General features: G+C 41.9%; 1 protein-coding gene across 5 annotated transcripts in view; it reads right to left on the bottom strand.

The window, feature by feature from the left end:
* man2a2 (mannosidase, alpha, class 2A, member 2) overlaps window positions 1-15,949 on the bottom strand; it is a 32,174-nt gene that overhangs the window by 9,185 nt on the left and 7,040 nt on the right. For 3 of the 5 annotated variants that reach the window (XM_036151248.1, XM_036151264.1, XM_036151259.1), the window contains exons 4-14: window positions 9,665-9,809; window positions 8,393-8,564; window positions 8,048-8,175; window positions 6,657-6,830; window positions 4,885-5,071; window positions 4,272-4,449; window positions 3,737-3,939; window positions 2,823-3,005; window positions 2,594-2,708; window positions 2,408-2,478; window positions 2,122-2,287 (exon numbers count right to left, since the gene is read on the bottom strand). In XM_036151248.1, coding sequence (XP_036007141.1) covers window positions 2,122-2,287; window positions 2,408-2,478; window positions 2,594-2,708; window positions 2,823-3,005; window positions 3,737-3,939; window positions 4,272-4,449; window positions 4,885-5,071; window positions 6,657-6,830; window positions 8,048-8,175; window positions 8,393-8,564; window positions 9,665-9,809 — 1,722 coding nt within the window. Of the gene's footprint in view, window positions 1-2,121; window positions 2,288-2,407; window positions 2,479-2,593; window positions 2,709-2,822; window positions 3,006-3,736; window positions 3,940-4,271; window positions 4,450-4,884; window positions 5,072-6,656; window positions 6,831-8,047; window positions 8,176-8,392; window positions 8,565-9,664; window positions 9,810-10,799; window positions 11,058-11,398; window positions 11,956-15,949 lie in introns of those variants that run through there. The other 2 variants (XM_036151243.1, XM_036151262.1) reach the window with 2 other exon arrangements.

Genomic DNA, 15,949 nt, shown 5'->3' with positions numbered 1-15,949 from the left:
AAAATATTTTAAGTTAACAAACTCAAACTGATTTGGACCAAAGCAAACAAACTACAGGTGTGAAAAACAGCCTAAAAAAAGCGTAAAAGCATTCACACGTTGGAAACACAACCACAATTAAAACATGCATGTAGGCAGGGGCAATTAGCAAGTTAGCACTTTTAAATTTACCTTTTTTTTTTTTTTTTTCTTTTTTTTTTGGGAAAGTTCAAATGATGCATAACTACAAAATTAAAGTTCAGACATCTTGGTTGATTTATTTTAAGAGAAGAAAATGAAAGATGCTGGTGCCAAGTTGGACACGCCGTGCCAGCCACATTTAATGGCTCCCCTGGTGGGTTTCTAAGACATTTTTCATTTTCTATATTCTCCAGAATCACATGTCTGGATATCCCTGACGGTTCTTCTAATCTGCTGGAGAGTTGGACAGAAAACCCTCTTCTTGAAAAACGCTTCATGAGTTTTACACTTGATTTACTGAAGTTCTGCTCCAGATTCTGATGTTTTATACGTAGGCATTTGATTACGTAGGCATTTGATTTCACGATAATTTATGTTTAGATCTAGAAAACTAGCCATTTCTGTGCATTTATTAGCTTATAACCAAGCTTAGAAAATACTCAGATATAGAACAGCAACTCTAAACCTTTTTTGAACTGCTGTATCTCAACAAACACACTGGGGTTCTAATGTTTTACACTAAAGTCGTGGTGAGATCCTTTAATTAAATGCAGTCAACTCATGTTTTTTTTTTTATACATTTCTTTTACACATTTCATCGCCATCTGACTTTTTGGACTCATGAGTTTTATCAGACTATTCAAATGTTTTAAGCTTTTCAGGAACCGTGTTGTCAGTACATTCAACTGATTAAAACAAATAAAAAATGTGGAAATATGTCTTGTTGGCGTCTGCCTATTATGTGTAATGTGTCCATCCTGAGCCGGTGTCTCTCTCATTGAAAACGTCACTATTGTGACACAGAGACAATAAAGATTCTTGATCCTTTTCAGTCCTAACTTTGCAAATGTAAACATATCCGTTGAACCCTACAGGGATTTTACTGGAACCATGTTAGTTGGTCAGATGAGACTAACGCGGTGCTAAGCCAGCACTGGCTGCTGGAACAGAGGAAAGAGCCGCTTTGGTCAAGAGCCAGAGCTCAAGGTCCTCAACAGCAACCAATCATAGGGTTCTGAGAGGCGTGTTTAAAACTCTGGAGTTCGGTTTTCCATCTGTCTGATAAAAAAAAAATAACCAAAAATGTTAAAAACAACCAAACTTGAACAGGAAAATTTCAGATTAGCACCAGAACAAACTAATTTGAGACTCTAATCTTCCCACAGTTTGAGCTACACTCTCAGCTCAAAGCCGGTCTTTAAATATCTCCAGGTGAGGTTGATAAATCTTATTGTAAAAGATGTGGTTGACTCTTTTTCCAGTGATGCTGTTGAGAGATCGGCTGACTATGATTGCAAAGCGCTCACAGCTTATTCAAACCAGCATTAATAAACTAAGGTGATGATTACATCTGTTTGTAGGGATACTGGGATAAATAATATGACGTGGAGTTAAACTGTCTCCATGCGCTACAATCCTTCACAAAAACAGAATAAAACTAGGAAAATAAAACATTAACTGGACGAGACGTTTTATAATGACAGATCTAAGCTTGCTCTCGGTGAGCAGGAAAGCAAACCAGTTCTATTACAGACCAGGTTAAGAATTAGCTTTAGTACCGGCACTGGTTAAGAAACGTAACCTCTTTAAATTAAATAGAAAACCTGCGGTTTCAGCTAAAGAGAAGAGACAAAGAGAGAACTCCGGATTGTGGACGATGTACAAAGGTTGTGCAAAGAGGAAGGGTCAAAGATCCCTCTCTCTGTTTGCTCTAAGCTTCACAATTGTTATAGGGGGAAAATCAAACGCTGGTACATTGGAAAAAAGAATGGATTTACTTTAAAAAGGTTAGGCAATCTTCACTAGAGGTGCCAGTAAATGAGAAAATTTGAAAACTTAACGTCATGGTAAATATTTTAGAGTAAATCTAGAATAAAACCTACAAAAAAAAAATAATAATAAAAAAAACAATTTCCAGGCCAGTAGCTCAATCAATCTTACCTCGAATACCTCGGCACTCATTTGAGTAGCAGAGCTCCACTGAGCGCTCAGCTGCACGGGCAGCGTCTGTCCATCCTCAGTAAGGACCCGAACCTTCACCGTGTTCACCAACACGGTGACGGCACAGAGACGCTCCTGCTCCACGGGGTTGAACAGAACCAGGTATCTGGTGCAGAGAAAAAAGAAAAAAGAAATTACACGATCAGACATCCAGGATGGCACAGGAGTCGCTGAGGGAAGGCTAAAAAAAAAAAAAAAATCTGATTTAAGGGGCTGAACGTTTTACCGTGGCCCTGATGGGTCCAGCTCGATTAGAGTCCGCTGAGGCAGAGAATCCTGAGTGGCACGTCTGTCATCCTACAGAACATAAAACGCATTTAAGGATATTAATTATACGGAGGGTGTTCCGTTTTTTTTTTTTTTTTTTTTATTCTGCTGCTAATTTTACATGTCAGTCCACACTTCCTCTCACCGTCTCCAGAAAAGGCTCCGTCTGGTAAAAACGATAAAACTCTTTGTTCTTCATCACCAGGAAATGAGCAGCATTGATAATAACTCTCTTCAGGCCGATGAGTGCACGCAGTAATCTAGGGAGGGGGGGAAGGAGGAATGGGAGCATAATTATATTAAATGACATATTTACGATACTGCGCACACACACAAAACAAAAGGAAATCTTCCTCGAACCGCCATTATCTTACTTGGTACCGTAGTCGATGACCACATTCTCCTTGGCAGTGCCAGTGATAGCATCGTGATGCTGGAAGAGGCCGACCGAGCGTCTTGCATCGACCAGCAGGGCGTAATCAGTCACTGGGTAACGGCCCTCCATACCAGCGTGCCGAGCGTTTGCGACTGCCAGGCTGTAAAGAATCTCTGCCCCTCTGAACGATGAAAACAAGAGAATTACACCTCGGAAAGCCTTCTGTATAAGATTTTTTCCTTTTTCTTTGTTCAGCTTCAGTCATGTTGATATAATTGGGTCATGCTTCCACCAATTAGTTTAACCGTGTATATTCAACAGCCGTCTATTTATGAAATATGCTCTACACAAAGAAGTAAATTAGACAATAACCACATGGTTCCTAAACTTTTTTTAATATCAATATTACATACATTTCCAGTCTATTTTAGTATATTTTTAAAGTTTAAAAATGCTCACGGGGTGGATACACCAATAAATGGATGGACGGACAGGTAGAGGGACAAGTGGATGAATGAAAAGCACATGGATGGATGATCGCACAAATGAGGATGGATGGACAAACATGGACAGATGATGGACAAACAATATGGATGGAGGCACGGAAAATGAGAGAAATGGATGCAAGGATGGATAATCAAAAGATTAGACGCAAGATAAATAGAAATTTGGACAGAGTGATGTATGGAAGAATGAAAAAAATTAAAGAATAGGTAGCCGGATGAACAGATGGAAGGACAAACACAACCTCTATTTATACAATGGGATAGGAAATAAAGTCTGGAAGTGTGTCTTTACTTTCCATACTGATCCACATCTGGAAAAAAACTGTTTTTAAAACACCGCAGGTGCCTTGTATTTACTTTTTTAGTAACAGCTCAACGTTGATAAACCGTTTAGACTCTCCCTCACCTGAGATGTGACTCGATCACACGGTCCAAGCTTTTGTAAAAGGGTCTAGAGGTGAAATAACCCGTCCAGTAGTGGTCCTCGCGGTCTGCGTAGGCAAAGAAATCCCCACTGAGGACAGGAAAGTCCCCCGGTCTGGATCCCTGGGGCACTCCGTAGGCTTTGTAGATGGCATCAAAGTAGTCTGAGAGAGTCCCAAACTGAGCCTGGTGGAGGCAGATGACATGAAACAGAAAAAAAAAAAAAAAAAAAATCTTAACTCTAACAGAGCTCCACAAAAGAAAATCCCATTATTATTATTATTATTATTATTATTATTATTATTATTATTATTATTATTATTATTATTATTATTATTATTATTATGTGTGGGATTTTTATATAAAGCAGGCGTCAAGTCACGACAGATTCTTTGTTCAGGCAGTGACTTAAAGTACAGCTGTGTAGTTTAGTCTGTCACTGAAAAACACTTCATCCTGAGGTGTACAAAAAAAATGAATAAAACAGTCGGTGACATCTGCTAAACCTTTGCCCTCACCTGAACATGCAGCTCAGGGTGAGAGTTCATGTAATCAAAGAGCTTCTGGTAGTTGATGTACTGCTGATCCCACTCCAGGGCCTTATCGTAGCGAAAGTCGTCTCCTAGAGGAACCAGAAGCACTTTGCTGCGGTAGAGCTTAGACTTTTTACGGTACTGATCCAGAAGCAGCTGCGCTCTGTGAAAAGAGAGGGAGGGGGGGGGGGGGGGGGGGGGGGATAAGGAGCGAGAGGAAATAAAACAAGTTCTCATGTCCTGAAAAAGCGCGTCCGCTGAAAGCTGCATAATGTGGCTCCAGAGCGATAAGCACTCAGTGTCCACCTCCCGCAGTTTATTCTCCTCTCGCTGGCATGAGCTCAAGCTGACTTTATTAAGGGACCATTACAGAAAACACTGCACTGACAAATCTACTGTGGGTGTTGCTGGAGGTGAATACAAATACCATAAAAAAAAAAAAAGTACAAAATATTTCAAAATGGAGCGCTGATTCCCTGACCAATCCTGGATGTTTCACGCCAGCAGTAAACAACCCTCTCAGTCTCGCCGGTAATCGCGGTATGATCCCCGCTTTTACGACGCTCAGACTTACGAGATAAACGAAGCAAATCCTCACCTTTCGGCTACGTTGACGTCCGCCACGGATTTGGGCGGCACCTTCCAGGGGCAGTTGATCCGTCCTCCGGGTAATCTCTTGAAGTCAAACTGGCAACAGATCTTGGGATCGGGCCCGCAGGTGTGAGGCACATCGTAGCTATAGAAGGGCATCATGTGGCAAAACATGTCGGTGTCGGAGCCGGTGTCTGACAGAGCGACAGAAAATAAACCACAAGTTTGACATGCAGCATTTATTTTACTGGGATTTTATGCGATACGATAACAAGGTGGTGCAAAGTTATTTGTGAAAGGTTTTAAGAAACCTTTAACAAATTAAAATCTGGAAAAATGTGGCTTCTATTTCTGTTCAGCCCTTTTTACAATAACTCTTTAAAAAAAAAAAAAAAAATAAATAATAAAAAGATTGTACAATTGCCTCAAGAAGGCCTTTAAATAAGCAATGTCTGGATACATACAGCTCTACCTGAAGGACCCAGAGGTTTGTTAGTGAGAATTGGGGAACGAGCTGCATTATGAAAACCAAAGGAAACAACAGGGATAAAGTTGTGAAAACTTTGGAAGTAGTTATAAAACCACAGTCAAGGTTTGAAAAACTCTCAAAGCGAAGTTCAATCTTTCATCCAAAATAGTAAGAGTAAATGACACATCTGCAAAAGACTTTGTCATCTACCTAAGCTGACAGGCTGGGACTGATCAGAGAAACAGCCAGGACTCTGGTGGTAACTAGGAGAGTTTAAAGTATCCCACAAATCATCCAGGAGATGCACCAAACATGTTCTGGTCAGATGAGTCAGAAATGTAACTCACATCCAAAACGCGGTAAAACTAACAGCACAGAACCACAGACACACCTACGGTGAAACAGCATCCTGCTGTGGGGAAAGATGAGCTGGCTGACGGAAGATGAACAGAGCTAAACAAGGAGTAATCCACCAGGAAATACCGTTGGACTGCAAACATTTAACCAGAGCTGCAGTTAAATGGTTTAAATCTGTCAGAACGGCCTAGTCAAAGTCCAGACCAAAATCCAACTGTGAATCTATGGCAACTGGTAAGAATTATAAAAGAAAAGCTGGTAGAGAACCCCATACCTCAAAAAAAAAAAAAAGTTGCTAGAATAATTAGATAAAGAAATGTTTTGTAAAGGTGACTCAGATAGCTGAATACAAATGAACACCCAACTTCAGATATTTAATTGTTTCACCAAAACAATGTAGTGAAAAAAATTTGAAAATAAGAAAATAATCCAAATTTTCAATCGCGTAAAAAAATCCATAGATAATAGATTCAAGTTTAAGGCCATAGCATGACCAAAAAATGGGGAAAAAAGGTTCAAGGGGAATGAACGTTTTGGAAAGCACATTACTTCCCCCGCTAACAACATCTTTAAAAAATGATGTGGGGGGGGGGGACACAGAAAGCACGTTTCCCCTCCAGCATTACAGCGTGGCAACTTTATGAGCCCGGCGTTTCCAAGTGTCGTCTGGGGATGAACGTTAAACGACTAAATGAACCCTCATAAGTACTGACGACAACACATTTACAACATCTTCCACCGACGGCAGTTCCAGCAGGAACAAAACAAGCATTAGATCATTGGCAGCCATTCAATGCTTTTTCAAATGATAATGAAAAATAAAAAAAAAACTGTTAGAAATGGCAGTGTGCACTTTCAAAATTCCCCTCTTTAAAATGTCTGGCCGGTGGTTTGGCTCGTGCTGAAGATGAGCAGTAAAAATCGGAAGACATCGCTGGCTCCGGTCCACTCACCCCACGCCTGCCTCCACATAAACTCCAGACTTCTGGTGGATGCAAAGTGTTTTTTAATGGAGTAGTGGATCCTTTGGATTAGCATGCTGGTCAGGTTGGCCCGCTTCAGCAGATAGGGCATGGTGGCGCTGTGACCAAAGGGGTCCACCGCCCATCCGCTTCGAGGGGTTATACCTGCAAACAGCAAGCAGGAGGCAAACATTTTTAGCTCCGGGCTTGGATAAAGAGGGGGGAAAGCATGTTTTAAGAAATCCCACTCCACAGCTAGATGCTCTGAAAGAAGCAGAAATCGTTTTATCGCCCGCTGTGCGAGACGCTACGTCAGCTGAAACAGGGTTCCTACAGCATAAAGCAAGTTAAATTCAAGACTTTTTTAATGCCACTTGAAATAAAAAGTTAAGACCAACTTCACGATAAACAAGATAAACCTGGTTGCGTCAACTTCACCCAAATGTTTATTTTAACATAAACCATTACTTTCTGGCCCAGTAGACATGTTTACACTACAAAAAGGGAACTAAAAGTAAGTCAAATTTTCTTGAAATTAATGTATTTTTCCATGATTTAAGCAGGTAAATAAGACTATTTGCCAATGGAATAAGATTTTAGCACTTAAAATGTGAATATTTCATCTCTATTATCTTATTTCAAGGGCAGGATATCTAATTATCTTATTGTAGGGGTCAAAATACTAACTCCATTGGCAAATAGTTTTATTTACATGCTTAAATCAAGGAAAAATACATTAATTTCAAGAAAATTTGACTTACTTTTGCTTCCCTTTTTGCAGTGTAAAATTTTGGAAAACATTTCATATAGGAAGAACGCTAAAAAACACAAATTACAGATATATTTTTAACAACTACTGAGCTGAATTCACAAACTTTGTTTTGTTCCCTACTAAAATAAACTATAAATCAGTTTTAAAAACCACAACCTAACCAGTGGCAACTCTTTTTCGCAGCTATGGTCCGGCCGCAACAGTTTTCATTGGTTCCGCTATCGGGACGGAACCAATAAAAACAATGGTTACATTGAGCCGTTCGGTAAATTAAAAGAAATTATAATTGCGTCAATTATTTTACTGTTCGGTAAGGATTACAAAAATAGAATCCTATTTATGTCCTGGTCCTGGTAACAATTTTAAGACCTAAGAAAGACTGATTTATCAATGCCTTTTAAGACTTTTTAAGGATCCGCAGGAACCCTGTGAAATGTGGGAAGTCGAGGCTAAACTTCACTGTGAAGCACAGCGGAGGAGCGATGGGTTTTACAGTCGCGCCCTGAAACTTCTCAGAGTGGAGCGTCTTCAAACATTTCAGCATCAATCTTCAAAAAATCTAAATGAAAGTGTTCAAATGAGAAATCCTTCTGTGATTGAAGCGCGTTACCCAGATTTATCTCCAGCCACTGGTGCCCTTCGATGAGCTGATCTATCATGGCGAAGTAGTGAGCGTTGGCTTCGTCCGTCATCACCCAGCCTCCTGTCACAATCTCCAGCTGTCCTCCGAGGATCAGTCTGTGAAAAGGAAAGGATTAGGAGAGCGAGGTGAGAATAATGCAGCCCTAATGTGACAGAGTCCCAATAAACAGATCGCACGCTATAAATAGAGCTGCCGTAATCTGCCTGCGGATAACCCCCTCCCCTCGGTGTGGAGCCCCGTGCCCAGGGCTTGAAGTGTCTTCGTCGACTAATTCTGAAGATAACTGGCAAAGCGCACAGAGCTGTGACTCACTTGCGCATGGCCTCCTGTTTGTAGACGTCTGCGGTCTCCCACCACTTGGAGAAGAACGAAATCTCTGACCAGATGAACTTCCGGCGAGGATCCTCGGCCAGCTTCACGACCATGTTGTTTAAAATATGTTGCGTCTGGTCTGTGAAGTACTTGTCGAAAGTCTTGACCCAACCTAGCGGCGCAGGAGGACCAAGCAACACACAGATGGCCCGTCACTGACTGAGCTCTCCCACCGTGGATATCAAGCCAATTGAAAAACAAAAGCAAAAAGAGAGCGCAGGTGGAAAGAAAAAAAACAGCTCACTGCTAAAAAGAACCAAAAATAAAACTCATATTTTATTCAAAGGCAGCTGGTCCACTCAGAAACTTTATAGGAAAATGCACAATACCCGCGTTATCTATTAAGTTTCAAATATTCAGGAAATTGTATATAGCAACATTTAAGGCTACATCTAGGAGTCAAGAAAATGTTGCAGATGAAAATAAATGCCGTTTCTACCAGTAATGGACATTCTTTATGTCTCTGTCAACATATCAATAACTGTCAAGTTAGCAAGCAGATACCACGCATGAGTAAACGAGTATAATGGAAATGTCAGTCTTAAATACAATCTCAGCCGAGCATGACTCCGGCGAGCTACGGTTTTCCAATACAAGTATCATTCGGGTTTCAGTGACTGCTTGGGCCTAAACTGCAAGTCATGTTAACATTAGGTTGACAATAACAATAAATTCATTACTGTATTAATCCCTAATACTACTCGCCCACACATGTTCTGACATTAATTTGCAGCCACCATCTCAGAACCACTGGGGTTTTCTGTCATACCTCTGATATAATAAAAGGTTCTTTTAAGAGGAAATGCCAGAGAAGCCAGAGTTTTGTCAGGCTGTATGTGACGTGGAGGAAATCAGGGCTTCCCCTCCCCCACATGTTGCTGCACACTGCTGGCCAGCTGCCTGACAGAAGGCTACTGTACATTTCTCTTGCGTACAAAAAAAAAAAAAACATCCATTTGTCTGACTGAAAGTATTTCCATTTGCAATTAAATCATTGACAACCATACGTGGGACCTAAAGCAGACCTGAGCAGACGGCCCAACTAATCAGGAATCTAATAACCTATTACACTTGCGTTAAACTACAGAGATATGGAGAACAGGATAAGAGAGTTTATATACGCATCTAATTCCAGATCATGTCCTGTTGACACAAATTCTGCTTCCAAAAGCAATCTGAGCGAAACGATCGACATTCAACAGCGCAACTGACCTGGATCGTTGTGAGAGTGAGGAACCACAAACACCTGCAGAGGCTCGTTGTCCCACTCGTCGGGTTCGTAGGTGATGTCAAAGCCCTGCTTCCACACGCCTCCGTCGGGGTTGTCGAACTTGAGGAGGGAGTAGACGTCCAGCATCTGAAGCGGAGGATTTTAACCGATCACCGACGAGAGCCAAATCGAATGCAATTGATTCATTTGTTGATACGGTACAAAACAAACACGGCATTCAGTGACATTTACAAAGCAGCTACAACATGCAGCAAACAGGAATTATAGGTCAAGTCATTAATAAGCACTTTGGTGCGATTAGGGCGTTCTGCACGTTCCAGGTTTTCAACATGGATATTTAAGTGACACCTACACCTCGACATATCCGGTTAAATATGTATGGATTTTATTTTCTGCAGAGCTTTTTGACAACAGCGGTGGCCCCTCTGCAGCAGAGCAGCTCAGAAAAGAAACCTGTCATGGAGTAGCAGAAAGAATGACAATTCTCTCAGACTGCAAACTCCCCTGGCGGAGAGCTGATTGGACTTAATGACCCCTGGTATGTTGCATTTGCTACCACAGCGTACCAATCGTGATACCGAACACTTAATGACACCTTCAGATGTTCATTAACCAGGTCATTACTGGTTCCTTTTAATAAAGTACAAATCCACTGTGTATGGCTGACTGTTGTATCTTTACAAACAGACTAAACTGCACTAGTCAGCATAACATTACTTGCTATATTGAAACAGCAGAGGACCAGTGTACTATGAATACATGTCCTGGGTGTCAATGATGTCTATTTGCAGTTGGATGGACTCATTGATGTCGTCTGCTACTCTCCGTTTATACGCGGCACAGATAGTAAGGAAAATTCTGATTTGGTCGATCTTAGACCACTGGTAAGCTTTTAGAGTTCCACTGAAATTGTTCCACATTTGCAAAGAAAATACATTTACGGGTTGAGCAGCAGAGGTGAGTAAGTGGGATGCAAAAATGCATAAAGTCCTCTGTGCAATGAGACCCATTAGACCGCATTGACAACGCAAATGAGATCAGTGGTTGCAACATTTCCTGACATCCTGGAGTCCTAATAATGTTTCGGTGTCTCACTTGGCGGTGGCGCTCGTTTACCTGAACATCTGTTTGAGTCCGGGTGCCAACCGCAAACTGGCAGTCCTGAGGCTTCACGGCGAGGAAAGCGGGGCGGCCGTCGAACGGTAGGACCCAGGAACCGTTGGCGCTTCTGAACGGCAGGTGGCCGCTGGGAGACACAGCGCCTGTGTCTGTGAGCTCCATCACAGAGTCCTTTATGTGGCTGATTATCTGGTGGTTTTCCTCCAGGAGCTGCTCCAGCTGCTCGATCCGATTCTGGAGGACTGAGATTTGGCTCTAAAGAGAGAAAGCATTAAGAAACCAAAAGCGCTGTACACCACTAATCCAAAAGGGAGCTCTAAGCTGACAGCATAAATTAAAATTTACTTCTTTTTTTAGTTTGCATTTTTAAATATGATGTTAAAAAATAATTTACAAACTAGAACGTGTTTACAACTCAGACGAATCTGCTTAATTAGACATCAATCCGAAAAGATGTTTAAATGTTTAATTAAAGCTTGGGACAAAAAGCAGCTGCTGTAAAACAAAAAAAAAAAAAAAAAAAAAAAAAAAAAAAAAAAGGCGCTCCCATTAGGTTTTCAAACAATATGCAGCAAGGCTACAGCATGAATTCTCACCCGTGGAAAGTTCCCTCCACTCTGTCGCCTTGCGGGGTCATGCTGGACCCGGTCCAACATCAGATAGAGGGAGAACACGGCCACGCAGAATATGGCCCCTCCGCACACCGTCACTTGTTTCCTCAGCTTCATCCTCCTATGAAGAAGTCCTTTTTTCTTTTGTTTTCCCGCGACTTAAATACAAAAAAATAGAATAATTAACCTTGACTGAAAACGGTGTTGTTTTCAGCAGCGAAGGCAAAAAGGGTCCAGAAGAACCGGAATTTCAGCGCATAAAGCAGCAATGGAAGCCAACTGCTCCGGTAAGGAAGCCGCGACGCCCGCAGCGTCCCCTGACCATAGCGGGGATCACAGTGACAGGAGGCGACAGCAGCAGAGGCTGAGGAGAAGCTTCTAAAGCTGCAGTTCCTGGCAACAAAAAAAAAGTCTGTCAGCTCCGGCCAAAACCACAGCCACCGGTGGTCTCCTTCAAAGTGGCCCTTGTGCTCAACCATCCAAACCGACGAGATTGAAGTAAAAGGAGGAGGAAAAAAAAAAAAAAAGCAGCGTTACAAAGTAAGGACACACATAGGGAGACTAGTGTCCCATGATTGTTGTTGTAGACGCTGCTCTTTTGCTCAGATGGCTTTGTCTGCCATAGGTTTCCACAGAGCAGTAGTAGCGCACATGAAAGAGGAGGAAACGGCTTCGCTGAGAGTCACGGCAGCTTCTTTTTTGGGTTTTTTTTTTTATATATATAAATTAAATTTCAGCCCCAAAGCAGCTCCAGGAGTTAAAATGACACAACTGTGTTCCCGCTCTCAGAGGCATTGTGAATAAATATGGACTCTGGCTGGACGAGCAGCGTCCGTCCCTTGTGAAGCAAGCGCAGAGACAGCGTCACATTAGAGTCCTCTTCAGCTGCATAGAAGAAAAAATTAATTAAATATTACATACAAGCACATTTAATAAATTAGAACATTATTCATACGTTTTTTTCTTTCAATAACTGGATGAAAATGTAAAAGTTGTAGATTTTTTTTTTTATTATTAGACACGAAGATACATTGGAAGTATTTATTTCTGGCCATTTATCTGGTTGTGCATATAAAAACCCAAAATTCAGTTTCTCTGAAATGAGTATATCACATAACAAACACAAGCGGCCGCGCGGCGCACACGGTCCTTGTTTGTCCGGTGGACCTCGCACACACCCACTCAACACAAACAAACACTTGTTTCTACACACACACACACACACACACACACACACACACACACACACACACACACACACACACACACACATACATCTAGCCACCCAGACAGACACTGACACAAGTAATCCAAATAGTTGAAGGTCACATACACAGGTTACCATTACGTCAATGTGACCTGCCTACTTTGGCTTTAGCTCCAGTCCTGATTTAATAAAAATCAAATCATGCAATTAGGATTCTGTCTTGAGATATCCTTTCTTTATAGAGCAGAAGTGCCCTGGCAAGTGAACGAAGGCAACCAGCTTCTCTATTCCCTCTTTTTCACGAGCTCCGCTTGGCCCGGCTCCACTTGGCTCCGCCCGCTTTGTGCCCGTTTTATTTTCTTTCCCCTACCAGACGGGATTTTTTCATCCCTCAGGATGAGTGGGGCTGAAATGTGACGACTGCTTGTGAGTGGGTGCTGTTCACCGATTAGCCAAGGGACAATGAGAAACGAGACGTTTTCGCCAAAGGAAGTGCGGGGTATGGTTAAACCGAAGAGTGGCGACATCAATATTAAGAAACACCATGAACAGAGTGGGCCAAAACGAAACATAACTTTACTATTTACAAAAGATTAACCATGCTTGAAGGAAACCAACGCCAAGAAAGGACACTTCAGCTTTCTATAGTCAGATGGGTGCGCTGTATTTCGTTTCAAAGGTAGAGTGGTGTGGGGCTGTAATTGTCAGTAGAAAAGCAGCATATATGGTGAAAATCCATTAAAAGTTATGTCTGCACAATCACAAAGAAGACAGCTGATTTGACGCTTATCCAGCAGGCAGACACTGACATGCTTTGAAAGAAGAGAAAAACCACAAAAGGGCCAATGTTAAAGAAATTAGCTGTTTACAAAGTACTGTATCCAACAGCAAACGGGATTTAAACCAGAGGCAACCGGATTTTCGATCAGTTCTTTCTGAAAAAGTTTCGACACCTATCCAGGAGTCTTCATCAGTTCTGGTGGCTCACACTTCAGCAACCTGCAGTTGGTTAGCTGCTGTTTTTAAGGACATGATCCTCCTAGGCACATTCTCAGTCAGCCACCCACCCACCACTGTCCTGGGTCGTTAGAAGCTATTGCTTGGTGTGAGTGGAGTACTTGGTCACCTGAATCATGACAAGACTGCTGATGTAATCTCCCCGGACTGTGTTGGAGGACTGAGCTGTAAACACTGGGGAGTTGGAAGCTCCATCCTCCCCTCTGTTCAGGGTTGGCTTTTCTCTTTTGACCAAGATGGCTTCTTTGACCCTTCTTTGCTCTTTGTTGTTGAGATGCAGGTGGACTGCTGGATCAGAGGAGGAGGATTGCGTTTCCAACTCCCCGGTGTTTACAGCTTTGTCCTCCAACACAGTCCAGTCACAGATTGTAAAACAAAGTCCATTCAAGAGTTTGGGGATTTACAAGGTGCCTGTGCGTTGTAAAATATGCCAGAGCTGCAAAGTCTAAGTTGTTCTGGGTCCAGTTGGAAGTTTCCACAGTCAATGACTTAGGGAACCATGTTATCTGCTGGTGTTGGTCAACTACTGTATGCTTCTTAAAGCCCAAAGTAAACGCAGCCATGTACGAGGAAATGTCAAAGCACTTAAAAAAGGAGCAATAAGTGAAATTTCATTATTTTAGATAGAAAGATGTGAAGAACTAAAGGTAATATTTTAGACTACAGTATGATGTCACACCGCATCTCCGTTGTTCTCCAATTTCTTTTTTAAATGGCCGGGCCGTGCGTGTACGTCCATGTGAGCAGCTGCCACTCAGGGGTTAGTCCCTCCCTGCCCAGAAAACACCACCATCAGAGCAGCAGAGTAACATGGCGGAGAGCACCTCCAGCAGATCAAAACGCTCTCTTGCTAACAGCGTTATAGTTAAAGTTATGAGTTACTTCTTCACTAGAAATGCTCCTCCAAAAATGGTGAGGCTGTTGTGCTGTTTTTATCCTTTACACATGTGCACAGGAGGAGATGTTTGAGAAAGGAGAAGAGGAGAGGCCAGGGGTGCAGCTTGTCACAGATGGTGTTTTAGTCTGCAGACAGGGCTCAAGCACCGCCTAGTGGTAAAATATCGCTTACTGCTCCTTTAATGCGTCCCTCTGCTGACAAGATCTATACAGATAAAACTTTCAGTATCCCAGTAAGACATGGCACTTGTGCACACTTCCAAAAGTACCACCACCTGGTTTAATGGCCATGGTGTCCCTGAGTTGAGCAGCAAGCAGACTCTATGTTATGCTTTGTATTGAGTCTGTGGGATATTGTTAGGAAAACATGGAGAGGCACCAGACTCAACCATTAAATCAGACATAACTTCCTTAACTCCTTAGCAGTACCACTGGCTGATCGCCTCCACGCCACAACGATGACAGAATTCATGCAAAACGGTTCCCCAAGTGTTTAGTACATATACAATACATGGACATACTTTTCTGTGGGCCAACATTTCGAAAAACGATTACGATTTTTTTTTTCCTCCCGACCTTTAACTAACCAGGATGTAGTAATATTCTCCCACTGAGATTAGAAATCGCTTTTCCGAGGCAGTCCTGGCCAAGAGGCAGCAACAAATGGACACAAAAGGTTAAACAGGTAGTAGGAAAAGAATAGACTATGAAAAAGAAGTACAGGTCGTTGAATCAGCCAGAAGAACTTTTAGTTCTGACAGTAAAAGTTAACTCCAGTAGGAGGGCGCTTAGTGAACGAAAGCCTTCTTGCCCAACTCAGTCCGAGCAAAAAGGGACAGAAAGAAGCAGCAAATTGTGAGAGCGAAAGTTTTATGAGTCGACATTTTCTCAGTGCGGTCGCAGTACAGATAAAAGGTGGAAAAAGTCCATGCAATGCCTTGCAAAGAAAAGTTTACCAATGGGAATTGTTTTTCTTTTTAAGCATTATTGTGATCTGAGAATTTCTTATTGTGAAGAAACTACAATTCAGGTTCGTCAGCCGCAAGCCATAATTCATCAAAAGTAACAGAAATAAATCCTCAAAATATATAACTGACTGCCATCAATCTATAAACAGGATAGTGACAAAAAGTTAGAAAAACTACAAATTCTGTAGGAAAGATTCAAGAAGAACATACTGGACCACATTTGTCATCTCCTTTTCAAGGCATGCAATAATCACTATCATAGCCGGCTGCTAGGCTGAAATATCCAATATGCTTGTATATTTACAGTGCCCTGCATTAATGGCATGGTTGGCATAAAAAAATCTGGTCACCTGGCTGAACTTATCCTTTATGTACACTCCTGATATTGATCATAGTGGAGACATCTTGATGATGGAGAAGACACAAAGGAGTAAAAATATGAATTTC

Source organism: Fundulus heteroclitus, chromosome 2 (genome assembly GCF_011125445.2).
Source record: "Fundulus heteroclitus isolate FHET01 chromosome 2, MU-UCD_Fhet_4.1, whole genome shotgun sequence".
In the NCBI taxonomy this organism is placed as follows: Eukaryota; Metazoa; Chordata; class Actinopteri; order Cyprinodontiformes; family Fundulidae; genus Fundulus; species Fundulus heteroclitus.
This window is presented reverse-complemented; position numbering and strand designations above follow the sequence as displayed.